The 21949-nt window shown below is 37.8% G+C and overlaps 1 protein-coding gene across 1 annotated transcript in view; it reads right to left on the bottom strand.

Annotated features, from left to right (window-relative positions):
- The window catches only part of rnf2 (ring finger protein 2), a 46608-nt gene extending 24897 nt beyond the window's left edge, over positions 1-21711 (bottom strand). Inside the window, exons 1-3 of the mRNA XM_028811368.2 lie at positions 21644-21711; positions 10285-10384; positions 6818-6978 (exon numbers count right to left, since the gene is read on the bottom strand). Coding sequence (XP_028667201.1) covers positions 6818-6978; positions 10285-10371 — 248 coding nt within the window. The 5' untranslated portion in view covers positions 10372-10384; positions 21644-21711. The remainder of the gene's footprint in view (positions 1-6817; positions 6979-10284; positions 10385-21643) is intronic.
- Positions 21712-21949: the final 238 nt, after the last annotated feature.

Genomic DNA, 21949 nt, shown 5'->3' with positions numbered 1-21949 from the left:
ATAATGAATTTTAAATGAAACAACTCAGATGCAGTTGAAGTGCAGACTTTCAGCTTTAATTCAGTGGGGTGAACAAAACGATTGCATAAAAATGTGAGGCAACTAAAGCATTTTTTTAATACAATCCCTTCATTTTAAGGGAGCGGTCAAAGGAGCTCTCCATACAGGTGAAAGAAGCCATCCTTAAGCTGCGAAAACAGAAAAAACCCATCCAAGAAATTGCTACAATATTACGAGTGGCAAAATCTACAGTTTGGTACATCCTGAGAAAGAAAGCAAGCACTGGTGAACTCAGCAACACAAAAAGACCTGGGGCCTCATGTATAAACGGTGCGTACGCACAGAAATGTTGCGTACGAACCTTTCCACGCTCAAATCGCGATGTATAAAACCTAAACTTGGCGTAAAGCCACGCACATTTCCACGGTAACTCATTCCTTGGCGTACGCAATTTATCCGCCCAGTTTTGCAGACTGGCGGCACCCAGCGTCAAAGCAGTGCTACTGTTCCTGTGTGGTTACTCTTTCTTAGATCCACATCCATGGCGGCGGCTTTATCAAATACACTGAAATTAACCGCATATCGTTCATAAATTTAATGCATCTGATTGTAATTAACCTGTAACAATATAATGGTCCACAGAATGGTCAAACTACTGTTCCTGTGTGCTCATCCTTTCTTTCTTAGCTCCACATTCCTGACACGGCTTTATAAATATACTAAAATTAACTGCATATTGTTTATTAGTGTAATACATCTGATTGTAATTAACCTGCTGCAATATAATGGGCCAGGGAATAGCCATAGTATTCCAAATACCAGAACTGCTTTAGCGTTGTTACGCTCACTGCATCTTGTTCTTCTTTTTGCTGTTCCCGTTAAGGGTTGCCACTGCGGATCATTTTTTTCCATATTACTCTCACTGCACCACTCGGAGTATTTATATCACTGTATCTGAGTGTGAATCACAGCAGCAGATGATCGGAAAGAGAATTATCGGTATACAGTTTCAAGTACACACTACCTCAACCACGGCAAAAAGCGTCAAAGCCTTTCCTGTACGGACCTCGCGTTTCAGAAACAGTTTCATCCCAAGAACTATAAACGCACTCAATCACCTCACTGTAAACTTGCACTACAGTTATAATATCGCACAACCTGCGCTACTTTATAAAGCGCGTATGATGACAATATCATTTTTAAGATGAAATGCAGCAAAATATGTTGCTTATAGTATACAGATAAAACTTTAACTTCATTTAAATAATCTGTATTGCTAATAATTAAACATGTGAGGACACGGTGCCGCAGCGCTAGCTAGTTCACGGATAGCTCCTGCCTTGCGCTGTATTATTGCTGGTGCTGACGCGACACTGGAAGGATAGACGAACAGAATAATTAAACATGTACTACGAAGATATTTCAATGTTCCTTAAAAGTTTTGAGGAATCGGCGTTCTAAGCTTACAAATGGCTTCACGTCTATTACAGAGCTGATTGTGTGGCGATTGGAGAAAGAAAAGTATGGACAGGAATTGGAGGTTAGTACGTTTGAAAGAGACAGTACTTCTGTAATAAATTATTTCATCGAAGGTCACACATGGTGCAACAAGCCTCTTGCGTGAGATATGAACAATCACTGCGCCACCGTGTTCCCATGTTTAATAACATGCTTTCATTCCTATCATCATGAAAATGATATCACGTATACATCTCAGTATTTTAATTATTCAGAGAGCTGTAATATCTCGAATGTAATGCATTCTGTGTCCTGTCGGAGAAAGAGAAAGAACGGAAGCACGTAGTGATTCACACACACAGAGCACATAGAAGATCAAACACAGAAAAAAGCATTTAACATGCTACTTGAGAAACTAGTAAAATAAACGATTTTAAGAAATTTCGAGATTAAAGTTGACATTTCGTGCTTTTTTCCTACTGTGTGCCTATGTTTTTTGTTTGTACCCTAATACGCTTTCATATGACACTCAGACGGTGGGCTACAACTCGCCTTTTCACAGCGACTTTGATATGTGATTTCTTTTTTATTTCGGGCACTGTGCGACTTTGTGAATTTGATCTTTCGAGTTTTTCCGACACACTGTCACTCGATCAACTTTCTTTTGTTGATTATACCACTGTTTAAACCAACAAATAGCATGTTTTTCCTTTGCCTCCACTTGGTATTCGCTGAAATTCTTATATTTCCCCCTGTGCTTTTCCCATTGTCTTTTCACAGAAGGCTATTTATATTGATTTGCATATTCAAAGAGGCGTAATTCTGGGAGGAGTTGGGGCGGGACAGAAGGCGCGTGCACGTGCGTTACTTTTCACGCAAATCGGGATTTATGTAGTGGAAGAACGTGAAAGTATGCGTGCGCACAGATTCCTGCATCTGGATTTTTCTGTGCGTACGCACAATCCCGCTTTTGTGCTTACGCCATGTTATAGTGTGAGTTCTACGCACGGCGTTATACATGAGGCCCCTGGACATCCACGGAAGACAACAGTGGTGGATGATCGCAGAATCATTTCCATGGTGAAGAAAAACCCCTTCACAACAGCCAACCAAGTGAACAACACTCTCCAGGGAGTAGGCGTATCGATATCCAAGTCTACCATAAAGAGAAGACTGCATGAAAGTAAATACAGAGGGTGCACTGCAAGGTGTAAGCCACTCATAAGCCTCAAGAACAGAAAGGCTAGATTGGACTTTGCTAAAGAACATCTAAAAAAGCCAGCACAGTTCTGGAAAAGCATTCTTTGGACAGATGAAACCAAGATCAACCTCTACCAGAATGATGGCAAGAAAAAAGTATGGAGGAGGCGTGGAACAGCTCATTATCCATGTCAAGAGGCAGGGCCTGTTAAAGCCCATTGCTGCACTTCCTGTGTGGTTTTGGGCTATACAAAAATAAACTGTATTGTACTAGGGTGTTGTGTTAGCCATTATGGATGTAATGAGAAGTCAAGCAAAATGACACCTTTTATTGGATAACTAAAAACACTACAATATGCAAGCTTTCGAGGAAACTCCGGCCCCTTCGTCATGTAATGTAATGTAAGTAAATGTAAAGGAAGTAAAAATGTTAAGTTTGAATACATGATGGGAGGTCTGAAAATCAAAAGTACACCTTATGAGACAAATTTAGGAGTCGTGTAGACCAGGGGTAGGCAACGTCGGTCCTGGAGTGCCACAGTATGTGCAGGTTTTTGTTCCAACCCAGTTCCTTAACGAGAACTCAATTATTGCTGATGAAGCACATATTGCTTAAGTGACATTTTAATGCTTCATTTTAGTGGTCTCGCTTGTTAAGGTTCTCCAACCTTAATTGCTTATTTCAATCTTAAACTGCTGCATTCAGTGTTTTAATTGCTCCTTATTAGCAATAAGATGTAAAAGACAAAGCAGCCAGCAGTTCTCCAGCTAGCTTTTTTCCAATTACATCTGTGTGTGTTCATCATGCACGGTTTGATTTAATAAAACACTTAATAGAAAAATGTGACAGACTGAAAATGATCTGTTTTAGGCTTCAAATCATTTGGATGATATCCTTGGAAAGGAAAAAAATCTATGATAAAAAAAAAAGCCTTACATTGCACAGACTAACAAGCCATAAAATTAAATAAGGTCTGAGATTGGCAATGATTGGTTTCTAATTAAGCAATTGGGTTGAATGAAAACCTGTAGCCACTGCGGCTCACCAGGACCGACATTGCCTACCCCTGTTTTACATCTTATTACTAATAAGGAGCAATTAAAACACTGAATGCAGCAGTTTAAGATTGAAATAAGCAATTAAGGTTGGAGAACCTTAACAAGCGAGACCACTAAAATGAAGCATTAAAATGTCACTTAAGCAATATGTGCTTCATCAGCAATAATTGAGTTCTCGTTAAGGAACTAGGTTGGAACAAAAACCTGCACATACTGTGGCACTCCAGGACCGACGTTGCCTACCCCTGGTGTAGACTATCAACTGCCAGACAGTGTTCAGAAGCCATCAAGAAGGCTAACAAAATGTTGAAGCCATTAAAAAGGCTAACAAAATGTTAACTACAAGTAGGTTATGCACTGCCTTTTCTGGAGTATTGTGTACATTTGTGGTCTCCAGGCTACAAAAAGGGACACACTGTAGCAGCGATAGAAAACATTCAAAGAAGAGCAACAAGGCTGATTCCAGTGCTACAGTGTATGGATTATGAGGAAAGATTAAAAGAGCTGAGCATCTGAGTTTAAGCAAAAGGAGATTAAGAGACAATATGATTGAAATATTCAAAATTATGAAAGGAATTAGTGCAGTGGATCAAGACTGTTACTTTAAAAGGAGTTCAACCAGAACACAGGGTCAAAGCTGAAAACTTGTTAAGGGTAAATTTCACACAAACATTAGGATGTTTCTCTTTATGCTGAGAACCAATGGCACATGCAATAAGCTACCCAGTAGTGTGGCTGACAGTGAGACTTTAGGGACTTTCAGAAATAGACTCGATGTTGTTTTAGAAGATAGATTGTCTAGATAGTCTAGATTGTGCTAATGTTCTAAAAAGAGCAACACTGTTTTCAAGACATAATACAGCAGATGAAAATGAGAACCTAAAGCAAGCAGCTGAAAGTTCTAAAATTATTCAGTTGCAAAATAAATCTTTCCAGGACATATATTAAACACTGATCTTGATTCTTCCAACAACATTTCAGGAGGATCTTAGAGAGGAGAGGTTGGGAGTATGTGCTGATACAGCTCGTTGCTGCACCCATCACACAACAAACCACCCAGATTTGGGACCCAAGTATAGCCTGTGCAATGGATGACACCTCAGGACCACACTGGAACAGTTTGAGTGTTTTGTTTTTTTTTTTTTAATGTTGGCTGGAGTTCCAATCCTGCCACCAACCCTGAAGCTTCCCTGCAAGTTGGAGGATCAGCTTGCAGGGCTGGATGCTGATTAACGTCATACCCAATTGCTGGTTAAGGGCCTTGGTCAAGGGCCCAATGGAGTAGAGTCACTTCTGCCTTTTGCTGGATTCTAACCCATAGAAACAGGAGTATGATAAATAAATCGAAATGTAGAAAAGAGCTGTAGAGAATAAGGAATAGTAACATCTAAAGTATAAGAAAGACCTACCCTAAGAAATGGCAGAAAAACAGGACCAGAAGATATGAAAAGGGAACTGGGAACTTAAAGAAAACAACTTACAAAACTGGATCAAAGGATGAACACATTAAAAGGCATTTCATGGGGTTTGTGTGCATTCTATGAACAATTTTATACTGGCAAAATTAATTGGGAATTTTGAAGTCATTTTTGACTGCATTGAAAAAAATTTTATCCCAGTTCAAGAAAGAGGAGAATGGCAATTCTGAATCACAGTGAGACAGAAAGAGGTTGCTAGCCTGTGTCACAAAGATGGGTGTACAACACAGGAAATTTAGATATAAAAATAGATGTAGAAACAAAGTTGTGAAAGGGGTGAGATGAAATAGGGGAATGTAAAGAGCTTCTGCTCTGTTTTTGATTAGCTTTAGCTGTAGAGGAAATAAAAATGTAGATGAAGACACTGAAAATTTGGAGCAAAGATCATGGAATCATAGGATGACCCTTTTCCCCAAAAAGGTTGTTGAATGCATGGACACCTAGAGTGGACCAGTGTGGAAATGAGATGAGATGCTCACCAATATTCAGGCTAAATTGTGCAAGATAGGAATCTGAGTCCAACATCTCTGCACAAAACCCAAGTATGACTTAAATGGTTTTTTATGGTTCTTTTATGTTAATGTTTTGCATACTGCAATTATTGCTATGTATTATGTTCCCCAACTACATAAAGTCATTTGTGATATAAAATTAAAAAACAAGAAGTTAAAAAAATTAAACATGTAATAGAGCAGGACACCTGGTTTAAAAAACCAATAAAGACAAGAACTCTAATTACTTGCTTCCCAAACTTTTTACCAAACCAAGGGTATTGAAAGCTTTTGACTATTGCATAAAATCAGAAACTGGAAACCTACTTTTACAACAACCATCATCTACTGTGTTTCTCAGACCAGTCACCCTTCAGGGGGAAGACTTTGAAGTGGGTGCAGAGCTAAGTATCTAGGGGTTCACATGAACAACAAACTGGACTGGTCTGACAACACAGTGACGATGGACAAGAGGGGCCAGAGCAGTCTGTACTTAATAAGGAGACTCCGGTCTTTTGATCTATGCAAGAAGCTTCTGGAAATGTTCTACCAGTCCTGCAGTAACCTGGGGAAGCAACTTGAGTTCAAAAGCTCAATGCCCTGGCATACTTACCAGGAAAGCCTGCCCTATTACAGGGTGAACCGTGGACACACTGGAAGCTCTTGTGAAAAACAGGATGATGACCAAATTGGGTTCCAACATGAAAAATCCCCTTCAGCTTCTCCAGGAGGTGCTCTCTTAGAGCACTTTTATCCATAGGCTCATTCCACCAAAGTGTACTAAGAAGGTCTGCAGTCTGCTATTAGGCAATTCAATGCTTCCACTCAATATACTTATTAAGCTTGTTTTTATTTATTTATCGACTGATTGATTAATCGGCTGTATCATCTGCCCTGTGAGTCGTAATCCTTGTGGTTTTTTTTTTTGTTTGTTTCCTCTGCTGTATCCATCTGAATGTTCCCATGGGATTAATAAAGTTTATCTAATCTAATATTCCTTAACTGGAGAAATGCAGAAACTAAAAACATACATTTACATATTTTAAACAATCAGAATTTATGGCACATTTGTCTTGTACAATGTGCCTTTGACGGTATAGAAATACATTAAATCTAGAACGAATGACGTACCCGCTTCGCAAAGCTGTGATGATACAGTCAGCACAGAAACGGTGCAAGCACTCTTTTGTGGTCATGGTATTTTTTAACATATCCAGGCAAATGGGACACATCAGCTCACTGTGCAAGCTTCTAGGAGACACTGCAATTTCCAATCCATCTGTAATGGCTTCCTGCCAAAAAAAAAAGTTTAGTGAAGAAAATGTGTTTAACTCAATTTAGAAAAAATGTTTAATTCAACAGCAGGCTGCTGATTTATCTTGACAATCTGTGTAAAACAACCAGTAAAATACCAGAAAGTATAGAAATAATAAAAACAAAACTCGGATGTGACAACACTGTGATATACTTAGTATTTTATGTCCAGGGCCAAATGGCAAAAGAGAGGAAAAGTGGAACCTGGAATGATTGTAGAAGGTTTTATTTAAATTCTAGTGTTCCCAGGCCAGCACGTTCCTCTATGGGCAATAATGAGGTTTATAAATGACAAAACATCCTAATGACAAATACATCCAACTGCGCACAATTCGAAAGGAACAACCCAGAAGCATTTTGTAAGCCACAGTATCTTTTTACAAACATTTTGGCTCTACGATTCTCTTATTATTTCAGATTACTTTATAAATAATCTATCAGGACTGAGGGGCAGTAAAACAACAACAGAGGCAGACGCAAAAACTGTTGTTATTGCACAAAACTCAAACTTACTCTGAAACAATCTCATAAAGTCACTTGAAAATAACTATTTCAATAAATGGGTAAAAAATACTAAATCATTAAAATTGAAAAAAACATATTAAAAAAAGCAATTACAGACACCCATAAAAATCTACAAAAAGGGATCAGTTCAACACTCTAAAGTGTTTAGCCCTGGTATCTTGGAAAAAAATCCTAATCTCTGTTCCTCCCTCTGTAAACTTAAGACAGAAAACTGGCTTCTCCCTGGTGAAAACAGAACTAAGAACCTACCCACAAAAAAGTTACCCTGTAGCAATGCTAAGTCTCTACTCATGCATGCAAGCTTCAGTTGACCTCTCCAGATACCAGACTGCAATGACCTCTGCACATCTCCAACTTTTATCATGTGCCAGAATGCCTCTGGCTGGAGTCTACCATCCCCCATCCTGGTTATATGCCCAACCTCAACCCTATCTATGTGAGCTGCATGCCTAGCTGGCACCCTGTTGTCCATATCATCTGCCGTCTACACCGCTCAGCTGCTTTCAAAACTCTTCACAAGCTAGTTTGCTTCACTGCAGCACAGCACTTTAACAACCTTGCATACACCACGAAAGCACACCAAGAGGAAGCTGACGAGTGGTGGGTATGCATGTACATTTGAAGGTCCATTAAATGGATACGCCTATCACATCATCCACTCTAAACATAACCCCCACGACACAAGGACAGAAATACTGGGCCTCTCCCCGTATGCATTTGAAAAACTAGTCAGTGCATATTATACAACAGTACATTTTAAAAGTGACAGTGCTATCCAAATCCCCTAATAAAAATTAAAATAAGCTTCCTTTAAAACACTATTCTGTGAGGTACACCTCACAGTATTGGAACGATAGACAAAAGTGAAAGCACACCTATTGGTTTTCAAGAGTTTAGCCAAAAGCATTCACATATTTGTTAAGTTCCATAGGGACTAACTGAGCTGTTACAGTGGCAACGGGACTCAATGGGGTCCACCAAAGAATGATTTAGTTTGTTCACTTAGAAGACCAAAACCCTGTAGGCTCAATGGGAGAGAAACCAAGACACTTGGGCATGACAAAAAACACCCATGAAAGACCTCTAGAGCACTTAGATGTTTCTACAAAGTAGAACCTCTGCCACACCACTGCACTCTGCCTGCAGTCAGACAAGCCCTTGCAGTGCACCTGCAGAGTCATAAATATATTATGTAATATCTGTATCTGCCCTTCTAATCAACTGACCTTAGTCAAGTGGTTAATTGTTACAAAGTAAAAGGCAGAATCGTCTTGGGAAGTAACATAATTTTTGTTGTTGCCCTTTATGTGCTTCTGTAACAGTATTTAAACCACTTGGCCAGTCTTATCTGACTCAATAGCAAAAGTTGCTCATACCTCTCTGCCTCCATGGTTATCTCCTTCCAAGATACACTGGAGAGTAAGAACTGTGGTGGTGCTGGAGCCACCCAATGAAGTAGTTTTAGAAAAGGCATGGCCTGAAATGAATAGTACAAGTAGAACACTGCATCAGGCGAAAGCAGAAAGCCCTATGTGTGCTGTGTTGAGCCAGACTGAAGAATCTGGGATCCCACCCTCCTCTTCAGACTATGCCAGGTCTTCTTTGTTAGTGTGCAAAACAGTATAGCACCCTTGGCAGTGCAAAATGAAATTGCAGTTTATTCGGCTGGCCAACTTATTCAAGATGAAACAGTGGCATGATGATTTCCTAATGCATACCTAAAATGCTGTTATCTCAGCAAACGGGTCAAGTAGCCTTAGACATTATTTCACAGTGACCACATTTTGTAATACATGATAGCTTGTTGTATTGAGTGGTGGATAAATAAGGTGAAAAACATCACCAGCTAGTAGTTTGCATCAGTACCAAAATTCAATATATAACTGGATCATAGACGTTTTTATGGGAGGTTTAATGCACTCTAGAATTTTATAACGGATTTTTCTGGCCTGGGATCAACGAGGAAGTTCGGTACCATTGCACATCCTGTTCAGATTGTCAGGTGCACCAGATCCATCAATATTTTCACTGTACCAGACTTTTTGATAGATATCCCACTTGAACGCATGGCAATAGATCTCATGGGTCCTTGAGGTACCTCATGTGAGGTCATCAGTATATACTGTATTATTGTTGTATGCACCACCAGATATTCCAATGCTATCCCACTTTGAGTAACCAACTTAAAGCCATTGGTCTGGGGAGCTTGAAGGGGTGTTTGCACAGATCAAGGCACACCCTTCATGCCAGGCATGATCAAACAGACAGCTAAACGTCTATGCACCAAGCAGATCAATGCATCTATTTAGCATCTGAAAACAGATGTGTTGGTAGCATGTTTGTTTTAATCAGACTATCAAACAGATGCTTTGCAAAATTGTACAGCAAGATGAGCAGGATTGGTATCCAGTAATCCTCTGGGTGCTGTTTGCCTATCATGATACAGTACCACATACTGTAAGTCTACAGGGTTTCAGCATTTGACCAGGTAAATTTTTCGAATATTTACATTTTTTGTCATAATAAAAAGGATTATTATGATCACTAAAATGCATGTCTTGCAGAATAGTGCTATTCACTAATAAGAAGTGGAGTTCTAAGGAGGAATCTGTCTTGGAACCAAACAACACATGAACCATTTACAGGCACAACTTTACCATACATTGGGCTTATCTATATTGTCACTTCTAAAAAAATATATATATATACATACTGTATATCAAAGAATACATTAGACTGCACAAAGGAATAAAGCTTACCTGGGGCGTCCTTTGTAACTCATATAAACTGAGTTCCCACGTCTTACTTAGAGGCTGGATCCCATTAGACTGCACAGTCTGAGTCATAATTTCAAAAATGCTGATGAAGCGTAAAGCCAGAAAGCCATGAAAAAAAAAAGATTTAAAATTAAAAAATATACATGGCATTAAAGAAATCATAGTAATTAATGTAGCAATTCTCTCCTCATTTTAGTACAAAATACTATTTGAACAAAGTATTTTCCAAAATATCAAAGATATATGCTTGCGTCTTTTTAGTGTGTTTCAGTTTAACTTTTTTTGGCCATGAACACTTTTTAGTAAATCTACATGTTTTTGGCCTTTCTGTTCATTTGGGCTCTTGGGTGTAATTTCCAAAACTTTAATCAGCTGTGTGGTTAAAGCACAGATAAAACAATGCAAACAGCAGATTTTTAAAACTTTGCTTATAAATGTCAACAATCACCTATTGTATCTTGCACAACTTCACTTTCACACACACTTCCTTATATTGACACTGTGCTCCGTATTTATTTGCAGATATAAATAAGATTTTTTTTTTTTTTTAAGCAAAGGTTCATAATACTGGCAAATGCCTCCATTGTACTTAACAGTGGCTGGTCCTAACATGGCAATCAGCACTCAAGTTCTGCTTTCTTCCACTTATTATAAGGAAGCCAGTTTGAAATCACTGGCAGCTAAGATTTGTGTGAAATATATGTGATGTGAAGCAGCCCAGGAACATGTTATGCTGATTTCTTTGTTGTATCTTACCTCTATTATAACAAGTATTAATTCTATTGCACTTCTTTTTATCTCCCACTTTCTCACGACATGCACTTTTGACTGTTGTGCATTCTAGCCTCTGAATTATTAGCATGTTATGGTAGAGCACTAAAGTGTGTAACTTTACCCTTGGAACACTTTATTCTCAAGGAAGTATGGAATATCAAGTTCTTCTTTTAAACTGTTAAGGTCTGGAAAAAAGGACAGAAAGTCAGTGTGAATGATGAATATGATGCTATCTCTTTACCTGATGAAACTTGCCCCATACAAAAGGAAACTTTCCAATGTCATCAGTTTATATCAGTTTATGTAAAATAACATCCTCCTCCTTTTTACATTCCTGACTTGAATCGCTAAAAATTTGCAGTATGAACACTATCCACTGAACCACCTGACCACACTGTTTCAACAAGTAAAATGGAAATAGCTTGATTAAATCTAAACAGAAAATGTATTAATATGTTTCTTTTACTGGATTGCATGCAGCACACTATTCTGCTTGGCTGTGTGATTGAGACCTGCGTACCGGTATATTTCCTTTTTTTGCTTACATCTAATGCTGTTGGAATAATAATAACGCAAGTTATTTTTATTGAAGTTAAATAAGAATTACAATATGTTACTTGTTACTTTATAAAGTAATCTCTCTATGTAATATATGTTACTTTTAAAGCATTACCCACAATGCTGCTCCCGAAATTGTGCTGTGAACCTAAGTACCGTACATTCAGCTCATCAACTTAAATTGATCTATTTCTTAAACAGTGGCCTCCTTTGGGTAACATTTTTTTTTCTCAAAATAACATGAAAAAGTATTGCATTTTTTTGGTTTGAAAAATTACATATTTATTAAATCTGATCTTTTCAATGTAAAATGTGCAAAACACTAAAAGTACAAAGTCAGAAGTGTGGAAAGTATAATAATGATACAAATAATAATAATGAATAATAATAAAAATAATGCTAATACCATATATACTGTCAAATTGTGTTGTTTGTGTGATATATCTTGAAGGATGGTGAAATACACAATCCAACATCACAGTCGGGACAATAGTAGCATGATACCTTGCGGATTTCCTTTCCAGACTGATCAACTTTTGAACCACACACATAACATGTGCAGTTGACATGAGCGTCACTTTTGGATTCATCAGAATCACTTTCGATTTCACTATCCGTTTCAATTTCACTGCCTGAAGACAGATTCACTTTTTCATCACTGTCAAAAGCGTGCAACATATGGGCTGCTGAAAAACGTTTCTTACAACATGTCGTTATGAGGCTAGGGGAAGACGTGTCTGCACTGTTGCCTGGGTAACACTCTGGCCTGTCACTTGTGCAAGACACACCTACATCGTTTTCCGAGCGACACTAGGCACTAATGCTATTGCAGCCCAAGTAATCCACAGGTCTGACGCTTATGCAAAACGCATTTAAACAGTCGCCTGAGTGATGCTTGAGACTAACACTTTTACCACTGATTTTAAAGTCCCAGTGACGCTAGGGTCTAACAGTAAGGAGGTTAAGATAGATTATTTGAAAAAAGAGAAGGAATAATGTGATCACCCAAGCATTTGCCTCAGAATATTTGTCTTTGTGGGCACTTACACCATTTTCTACGTGTGGCTGCTAGACACATATGCGAAGTAAAGACATGCGTAGCCTACTATGAAATTCTTAAGTGTAACTGGGTTACTCTCAGAGATACCTATGTATGTTATCCTGGTTTCTCAAACACCAATATCCTAGTTTCTCTAACCGAAACAAAAGCATACAAGCAATTTTTGAACACTGGTTTCTATACAGTATTGAGTTATTAAAATGCATGTAAATGCACTCACTGTTTTAGAGAGCTTGTTTTATTTATACATCTTTGTGTATATTTGAACATTATTATTTACAGTATTAACAATGCTTTGTAAACAAAAACATTATCAAGCAAATAAAGCCTGGTTTATAAATACATGGTTTAAGTCTGCAAACTAATTCTGCAAATTTTGATCAACCATAGCATATCCCAGTTTTTACAGTATCTATACATACTGGACTGCACTGAACATCTGTCCCATAAATTTCTATCACTTGCTTAGGGGTTTTTCTCTTTATACTTGCAGCTTCTAGAATTAAGATGCTAGAGGGTGTGAGAGAAACATTCAGAAATTAGTAGGGTGGCATCCTGAACAAATGTGTATGGCTTATATCACAATATTTGTGGTTGTTTAGTATAAAGTCGATAGGATTCTGTCTGCTTTTTTTTTGTTTTTTTTCAACAAGACCTTTAATAAGGTCTTCCTTATTTACAGTAATTGTAAAAGTTCAAACATAAAATCTCATCATGAGAGGCTCTTCTAAAGTACAAGTTAAGGGAGGTTACATTAAAGTTATTTAACTCACTGTTAAGGCCTGTACTGGTATACTGTGTACAGTTTTGGTCTTCATATTACAAAAAAGATGTAGCAGTGCTAGAGAAAGTCCAGAGGAGAGTGGCTAGCCTAATTCTGGGACTGAGAGGATGAGCTATGAGGAGAGACTGGAAGAGTTAAACCATTTCAGTTTAAGCAAGCAGAGATTAAGTGGAGATATGATTGAAGTGTTTAAAAGTATGAAGGGAATTAGTGCAGTGGATCTCAGCTGTTACTTTAAAATCAATTTTTGGTACTTATGTGTTAAAACCCTGCCACAGGCAAGAGAAAAAAACTCATCTTTTTTTACATTTTTTTTTATTTACAAAACAAAAACAAGAATATGTGAAAACTGATATTTAATTACTTTTGAAACATTACTTTTGTCGCAAAGTTTTAATGTTGTTAAGTATAACATCGAAAGGGTCATTGCAGTTGGAGGTTCTACGCATGAGTGAATGGAGAAGCGCTATCTGGGTTGAGTGGTTAGGTTATAACACATAAGTACCCAATTTTTCAACAAAACACACAGGAACATGGCTAGAAACCTGTTAAGGGCAGATTTCACACAAATGTTATACAGATTTTGTTCAAGAAAGACTCACAGATACGTGGAATAAATTACCAAGTAATGTCGTCAAGACTAGGACTTTAGGGTCCTTCAAATCTCATGTTATTTTAAACACTAGACGTGAATATGATGGATGAGCTAGCTGGACTGAATTGCCTGTTCTCAAAATATCAGGGTGGCTGTAATCAGTGCATTTGTTCTTACATTGCAAATGGAAAAGCTCACAGCTATTTCATTGTCTTCACAAATTTCTATAGATGAATGGTAGCTATGATTTACAGTCTGTTTAAATTGCTCTTCAATATTTTAACAATCCTTATGCCTCAGTTAATACAATCCTATGGCCTGTGATTTTTTTTTTTTTAAGAATCTCCATACAGCATAAGCAACATCAACCCACATAAAGTTGTTTTGGCAAAAAAAAGTTAATACCTTGATATATTTTGAATTATAAATGTATCTAAAATGAAACTTGTTTCTCACTATGTGAGAAAAAACAGCTCCTGTTAAACAGATTGAGAGGAATCTGTTATATCGTAGGTGTGGTCTAATTCCCCCTACCCAGCAGATATTATTAAATTACCAGTAACGGCGCACTGCACGATAACGTGCAGTGAATACACTTGACTTGATCATTCCTAGTTTTCATCCTCTTTCTCTGTACGTTTAGCATTCGTTTGCTCAGAGGTTGATGTGCTTGCTGCTTCCTGAGCAGCTCTTCTTTACTCCACCCTAGTGGCCCGCTGCTTCTCGTTTCGTCGGCATCTTTTCGCGTTAAAACTGATTAAGTTAGTTTTTGTGTTGCAATTACTTAGTACGTTTTCTTTAATTTTTCACTTAATCTGGCACTTAAGTCTTCAATCTGCCTCAAGAATGATTAGCGAAGGTGGTAGGGAATGAGAACGGCGGCTGTACGCATGCGCCACATGGCCGCCCTGCTGCGCGCTGCCAAGAGTTGATTGTACAATAAAATAAAATAAAAAGAAAGCGCATAGTAGACGTCACGTAGTATATGTGTACCAAATTTCAAGTCAATAGGTGAAATGGTTTGCGAGCTACAGGTGATTTAAAATCCTGGACAGACAAACGAACAGCCACGGTAGCGTATTATAGAAGAAGATATTATTAACATTTTGTCATTTTTAGTATGAACAGGATTGTGATGCTGGATCCTAAAGTACATTTTGACAAAAACTCACTAGAAACGTGCATTTCAAACTGGATAGAATTACACGTTTTAAAGCAAGAAGGATGGGAAAGACACAAAGAAAATATAAGACTCATTTATGTCCAGAAAAGTGTTTGAGTATTGCTGGCATGGTAGTGTAGTGGTTTGTGTTTCTGCCTAACTGCTGCAACAGAATATGTTCTAATCCTGACCTGGGGCCTCATGCATAATGCCGTACGTAGCATTCACACTAAAACATGTTGGAAGGACAAATGAGGAAATGTGAGTACACACAAAAAATCCAGATGCATAAATCTGTGCATTCTCCAACTTCCACGTTCTTCTGCTCCATAAATCCCAGTCAGAGTGAAAAGTAACGCACGTGCACGCGCCTGCTGCCACTTCCCAAACTCCTCCCAGAATTATGCCTCTTTGAATATGCAAATCAATATAAATAGCCCTTAAGCTCAACATTCTGTGAAAAGGCAATGGCAAAAGCTTGGGGGGAAATAAAAGAATTTCAGCGAATACCAAGTGGAGGCAAGGAAAAACGTACTATTTGTTGATTTACAGTGGTATAAACAACAAAAGGAAGTTGATCGAGTGACATAGAGTGTTGGAGAAACTCGAAAGCTCAAGTTAACAGTGCACAGTGCCTGAAATAAAAAAGAAGTCAGATATCAAAGTTGCCGTGAAAAGGCGAGTCATAGCCCACCGTCTGAGTGTCATATGAAAGCTTATTAGGGTACAGAGAAAAAAAATAGGCACACAGTGGGGGGAAAAAAGCACAAAATGTCAACTTTAATCTCGAAATTTCCACTTTAATCACAGTTTATTTTGTCATTAAAGCAGAACATCATAAACTTCATCTTACAATAGTTCAATTTACTAGTTTCTCAAATTCCATCGTAACTACTAAAGTAAAAACGTTATGCTTTGTTTTGTATTTGATCTTCTATGTGCTCTATGTGCGTGAATCACTATGTGCTCCTTAAACAGGCTTTCTCTTCCTCCGACAGGACACAGAATCCATTACATTTGTGATATTACAGCTCTCTGAATAATTAAAATACTAAGATGTATACTTGATATCATTTTCACGATGATTGGAGTTAAAGCATGTTATTAAACATGGGAACACAGTGGCGCAGTGATTGTTCCTGCCTCACGCAAGATGCTTGCTGCACCATTTATTGCAACAGTACTGTCTCTTTCAAATGTACTAAACCCCAATTCCTGTCTTTACTTTTCTTTCTCCAAATACCCAATCACCACACAATCAGCTCTGTAATAGATGTTAAGCCATCTGTAAGCTTAGAATGCTGATTCTTTAAAACTTTTAAGGAACACTGAAATATCTTCGTAGTACATGTTTAATTATTCTATCCATCTATCCTTCCAGTGTCGCGCCAGCCCCAGCAAGAATACAGTGTAAGGCAGGAACAATCCGTGAACTGAGCGCCCTCGCTAGCGCTGCGGTACCGTGTCCACACATGTTTAATTATTAACAATATAGATTATTTAAATAAAGTGAAGTTTTATCTGTATAATATAGTAAGCATTTTGCTGCATCAGTGTGCGGTAAAATTATTTCTAGGAGTTATTTTACATATGTCAGACCATTTTCGCACAGAATAGTTATCATGGAGTGAAGTTTTTCTGTTCGGTTAAATAATGATGTGCAGGGGAGTCATATGTCATCATATGTAAATACGCGCTTTATAAAGTGGCTCAGGTTGTGCAATATCATAACTGTATCGCAAGTTTACAGTGAGGTAATTGTACTTATAAGTACAAAGCGTTCTACAAGGAGCACTTGATGGACTGATTGAGTGTGTCTATAGTTCTTGGGATGAAACTGTTTCTGAACCACGAGCAAAGGCTCTGAAGCATTTGCCGTATGAGAGCAGTTCAATAGACAGCATGGCTGAGGCAGTGTGTGCTTGATGCTGTGTACCAATAATTCTCTTTCCAATCAGCTGCTGTAGAGCTGTGATTCCCCACTCAGATACAGTGATATAAATATTCCGAGTGGTGCAGTGAGAGTATTATGGAAAAAGATGATCCGCTGTGGCAAACCCTAACGGGAGCAGCTGAAAGAAGAAGAAGAAGGTGCAGTGAGAGTAACAACGCTAAAGCAGCTATGGTATTTAGAATAGTTTGACCATTCTGTTGACTATTATATTGTTACAGGTTAATTACAATCAGTTGCATTAAACTAATAAACAATATGCGGTTAATTTCAGTGTATTTATAAAGCCGTGTCAGGGATGTGGATCTAAAAAAGAAAGGGAAACCACACTCGAACAGTAGCACTGCTTTGACGCTGGGTGCCACCAGTGTACAAAACCGAACAGAGAACTTGCGTACGCCAAGCATTTAGCTACCATGAAAATGTGCATGGCTTTACGGCAAGTTTAGGTTTTACACATCGCGATTTGAGCATGGAAACGGGCTTACGCAACATTTATGTGCATACGCACTGTTTATACATGAGGCCCCTGGTCACTATCTGTGTGGCCTTTGCACATTTGTGTGAGCTTTACTCTGGTTGCCTACATACCCAAAGAACAGAAGATAGTTAACTGGTGTGAGTTCGCCCTGCATTGGTTCCTACTTTACTCTCAAAACTACTTGAGAACTTATTCTACTGTGATCCTGAGAATAGAAATATAGCTATTTAATGAAAATTTAATGCTTTATATAGAGTATTATTTTATCATATGTGCTCTTAAATGGAAAGTTGAGATTAACAGCACTGTTGTATTAGATTATAAATTGACAGCCAACTTCAAGGTAACAAAAGGTTTACTATGTATCAAAAAGAATCATAAATAAAAATGTGTTGGTCTCACTGGGGCACATTGGCACAATACAGAAAAAAAATTATTTCCTATACTTCAGCATTATTCTCTCATCTTCTTTAATTCTAATTAGCAGCTTTTCATTTACTAATAGAAAGGTCCCTCTAATGTCTTCATTTGGGAACTCATTAAGAGTATTTCAGGTACTGAGCATATCTAATAATAATAATACATTTTATTTATATAGCGCCTTTCCCATGCTCATGGCCCATGCTCTGAATGTAAACAAAAGCAACACTATGTAGCTAAATCACTACCTGACAATGTGTTTACAAATAAAATTTGATTCCTGCTGTTGCATGTGCTAAATTCTCAATCATATAGAAATTTTTTATTTGTTTGTTCTAAGGAGTTAAGCTCAATGACAGAATAGTTTGGAACCATTTTTTTAGTTATATACAGTATCTTTGTGGCAAATATTTTTTAATTTTATGGCAATGTGTCTGTCTACATCCAGATGACAAGTATCTTACCAGTAACTCCGGGCTCAATTGAATACAGTTTGGATTATGAAAAACGAATGAGCCATCTAATAATGAGATTTTACCTTGTTCACACTACATTACTGTTAGCACTTAAAACCACATCACTGAATGATATTTACACAAATTAATTTTCTAAGGTTACACATGGTGTCAACTTGAAATTTAAAAATAAAATTAATCGAATATTATCAAAAGATCATTGTCAATGTCTAATCAGCTGTGGACATGCACAACCTATTATTGGTTTATTCGGCTGTATGAAGTACTAGCGTGTTGTACCGTTATGGATGTAGTGAGAAGTCAAACAAAATGACACCTTTTATTGGCTAACTAAAAAGATTACAATAGGCAAGCTTTCCAGGCAACTCAGGCCCCTTCTTGACATCTTGCCTAAAGAAGTGGCCTGAGTTGCCTCGAAAGCTTGCCTATTGTAATCTTTTTAGTTAGCCAATAAAAGGTGTCATTCTGCTTTACGAAGATTTTTTTCCCATATTCTGCTCACAGCATAATTATTATGTACCACAAATTGCATTGACTGAAAGTCTTGTACTCTTTTTAAAGTGCTGAAAATAAACTAACTTGAATGAAATTTGTGGATTCTGTGTTGCAAAGTGACACAAAGGTTGGCAGTACTGCTTAACAGCTCCACAGTAGTAGGTGAAATCCTTAATTTGTAACTATTGTTATGGAGTTTCCACACTCTTCTGGTATTGTAATGTCCTCCCACATCCCAAGGATGCACAGGTTAGATTAACTGGCTACTCTAAATTGGATCAGGGTGAAATATTATGCCCTATAAAGGGCTTCTTCCTTCCGTGAGCCTGAACCTGCCATACTATTCTCTGACTCCCTGCAAACATGCACTAAAATTAGTGGGCCTGGAAAATTAATGCATAGTTTCATGGATTCCATTACTCTTCTTGGTATCAGACTGTGGCACAAGGTGCCTGCTATATGACCAAGCTCTTAACTCCTACCTATGGAAAGTGATATTGAAAATATTAGGAGCCTTGTGGTTCTACAAGACTGGAATCTACTTCTTATAACATTTTCAGCATGTATTTATGATATTGTAAGATTTCCGGAGGATGAGGGCAGCCACCTAGCCTAGGTTATCAAAAATGTAACTTTCTCTGTTACAACTTAATGTTGACCTCCCACCCACTGAGATTTATTTTCTCCACCAATGCTACCAGCAAAATATTTAATTTTTATCTTCTCCACTGTCAACTGATCACATCACAACTATAATATTAAAAGTTTTTTATTATCATTATTATGTTAATCCTTCTATTTTCTTGTGTTTATACAGAAACACACAAGTTGAGTTAAAGACTTTATTTGTATGTATGTTGCAATTGAATTTCACTGTATTAGCATATTATAGTTTTCACCCTGTGTCAAAACTAGTAAGCCTGCAGTCCTTTAAGAGTGTTGTACATGGAAGTGACTGGATGAACTTTTTGTTAAATGTTTGATTGTTACTATGACAACATGTCTTTTTCAGTGGCGCGTCAGACCTTGCTACTAGAGTATACAGCATTCAACTGAAACCCTGTCTATAGTACTTACCGGTGTGTTGTTATTGAGATTTCCAAAAGCCCACTTCTCACTACTCTAAAAGACATGCTCAGCAACTACCTACAAATGTTCATTTAGCACTGTATGTTAGTCTGTACAGTGCTTTTTTTGTCATATATGCAATTGTTTTCTAAATGTTACAGGACTACAATTTGTTGTACAATCATTAACAGCAATTATAAATATGCTGCATAAGTAGAGAAAGGCTTAATTAAAAAGGTCAATAAAATCAAATACATGCATGAGAACACTGGGTCATACTGTTAATCTATCAATGTAAACAGTACAAAGTTCCAAAACACAAACCTGTATCTTATAATTAAAGCAAGAAACAGATTGAACTTAATGAACCTCAAGAGAAAGAAAGCGAGATGCAGGACCAGGGATTTATACTGCCAGTGATTAGACTCAAAAAGCTGTGATGACATGTGAGGGAGGCTTTCAAATTACCAGAGAAGCAAATGCCCTCCGCTACACAAAGTAAAATAAACAGGTGCCTGTAAAGTGATTTTTATTGTGAAAACGCAAGATCTTTTATAAGTTCTAAAAGAAAATTTTGTGTTCAAGGGCGTGTATACGATTTGCTACTCATTTAATTTGCAGCACTTTTTTTGCCGCTACCTTAATGGGGCAATTTTCATTAACTATCTCACCTAATATCTGTGTATGATTAGGTAGCGGCTGCATTTCTTGATTCAGTTTTATTTTAACTCCATTGCATAAAAATAATCGATTAAAGGCGCTATACAGTGAAGACCAAGTCATAATTAGGATTCCTCTATTGTGTTTAAGGATAATCAGACACTGGTAAATATGTACCTGCAATTATTTCGATCACCGTAACATCCTTTCAGACACCTCCAGCCGTCATGCAAAGCATCCACAGATCGCCGAGAGAGAGAGTCCATATCCAACACTTACTGGTTGTACAATATGTAACATGCGTCTGGTTGATTTACAGCCTAAAGGCAAGTGACAGCCCACCTCCTATCCTCGAACAGATGTACAACACAAAACTAACAATATGTTGCATTACAACACTGATAATTGCTATAAACAAACAAGATGTCACTTCTGACAGTGAAGGTTTCCTTTAAAAAAATAAAAACAAAACACGCGACCACCATGGTTTCTACAGCTAGGTTTTTCGCTGCTCTTTGTGTGCTTTTACCTGACAGCCAAAAGGCAATGTAATCGCAGCGACAGATGTGCACGCGTACACGAGTACACACACACACACCCTAAACATCTGTCACAAAAATATACGTCGAATCTTCAACAACAAAACACCAATCGCTCTGTATTCCAACGTGCTCTTTTGTGTTTTTCTCCCATCTTTTGAAGCTGCTCTTAATAACACCGCGGCCGAGGCTCACTGATATTCTTCATATTTCTCACGATCGCCTTTATTAATGTATTAATTCTAATCACGGCATCTAGGGTGTGGACCTGACATTATAATAGCATAACTACTGTTTTATGTTCTTTAATGCACTTACAGTTTGTCTATTTGTATCCACGGCACTTCATAAAAGCGTCCCTGAACACTGCAATCGCAATATGGCGAGTTGCGGAGGCGCAAAGGAGTCTGGGAAACGTAGGGCGATATGCATACGAGCTCCCTGGCATAAAAGTATCGACTAACTACTAGAGTAAAGGCTGGACTTGCCGTCCCGAACATTTTTTATCAGCGTTTAGCAATGTACGAGTGGTTCGTATAGCTGATGTAATATATTTTTGTCTAAATAAAAAGCTTTGAGCGTTGTTGATTGAAAATAAATGTTGTATGGTTTTTGAAGTCTTTT

Source organism: Erpetoichthys calabaricus, chromosome 10, assembly GCF_900747795.2.
Source record: "Erpetoichthys calabaricus chromosome 10, fErpCal1.3, whole genome shotgun sequence".
Taxonomy (NCBI): domain Eukaryota; kingdom Metazoa; phylum Chordata; class Cladistia; order Polypteriformes; family Polypteridae; genus Erpetoichthys; species Erpetoichthys calabaricus.
Note: the sequence above shows the minus strand (reverse complement) of the source record. Positions and strands in the feature narration are given on the sequence as shown.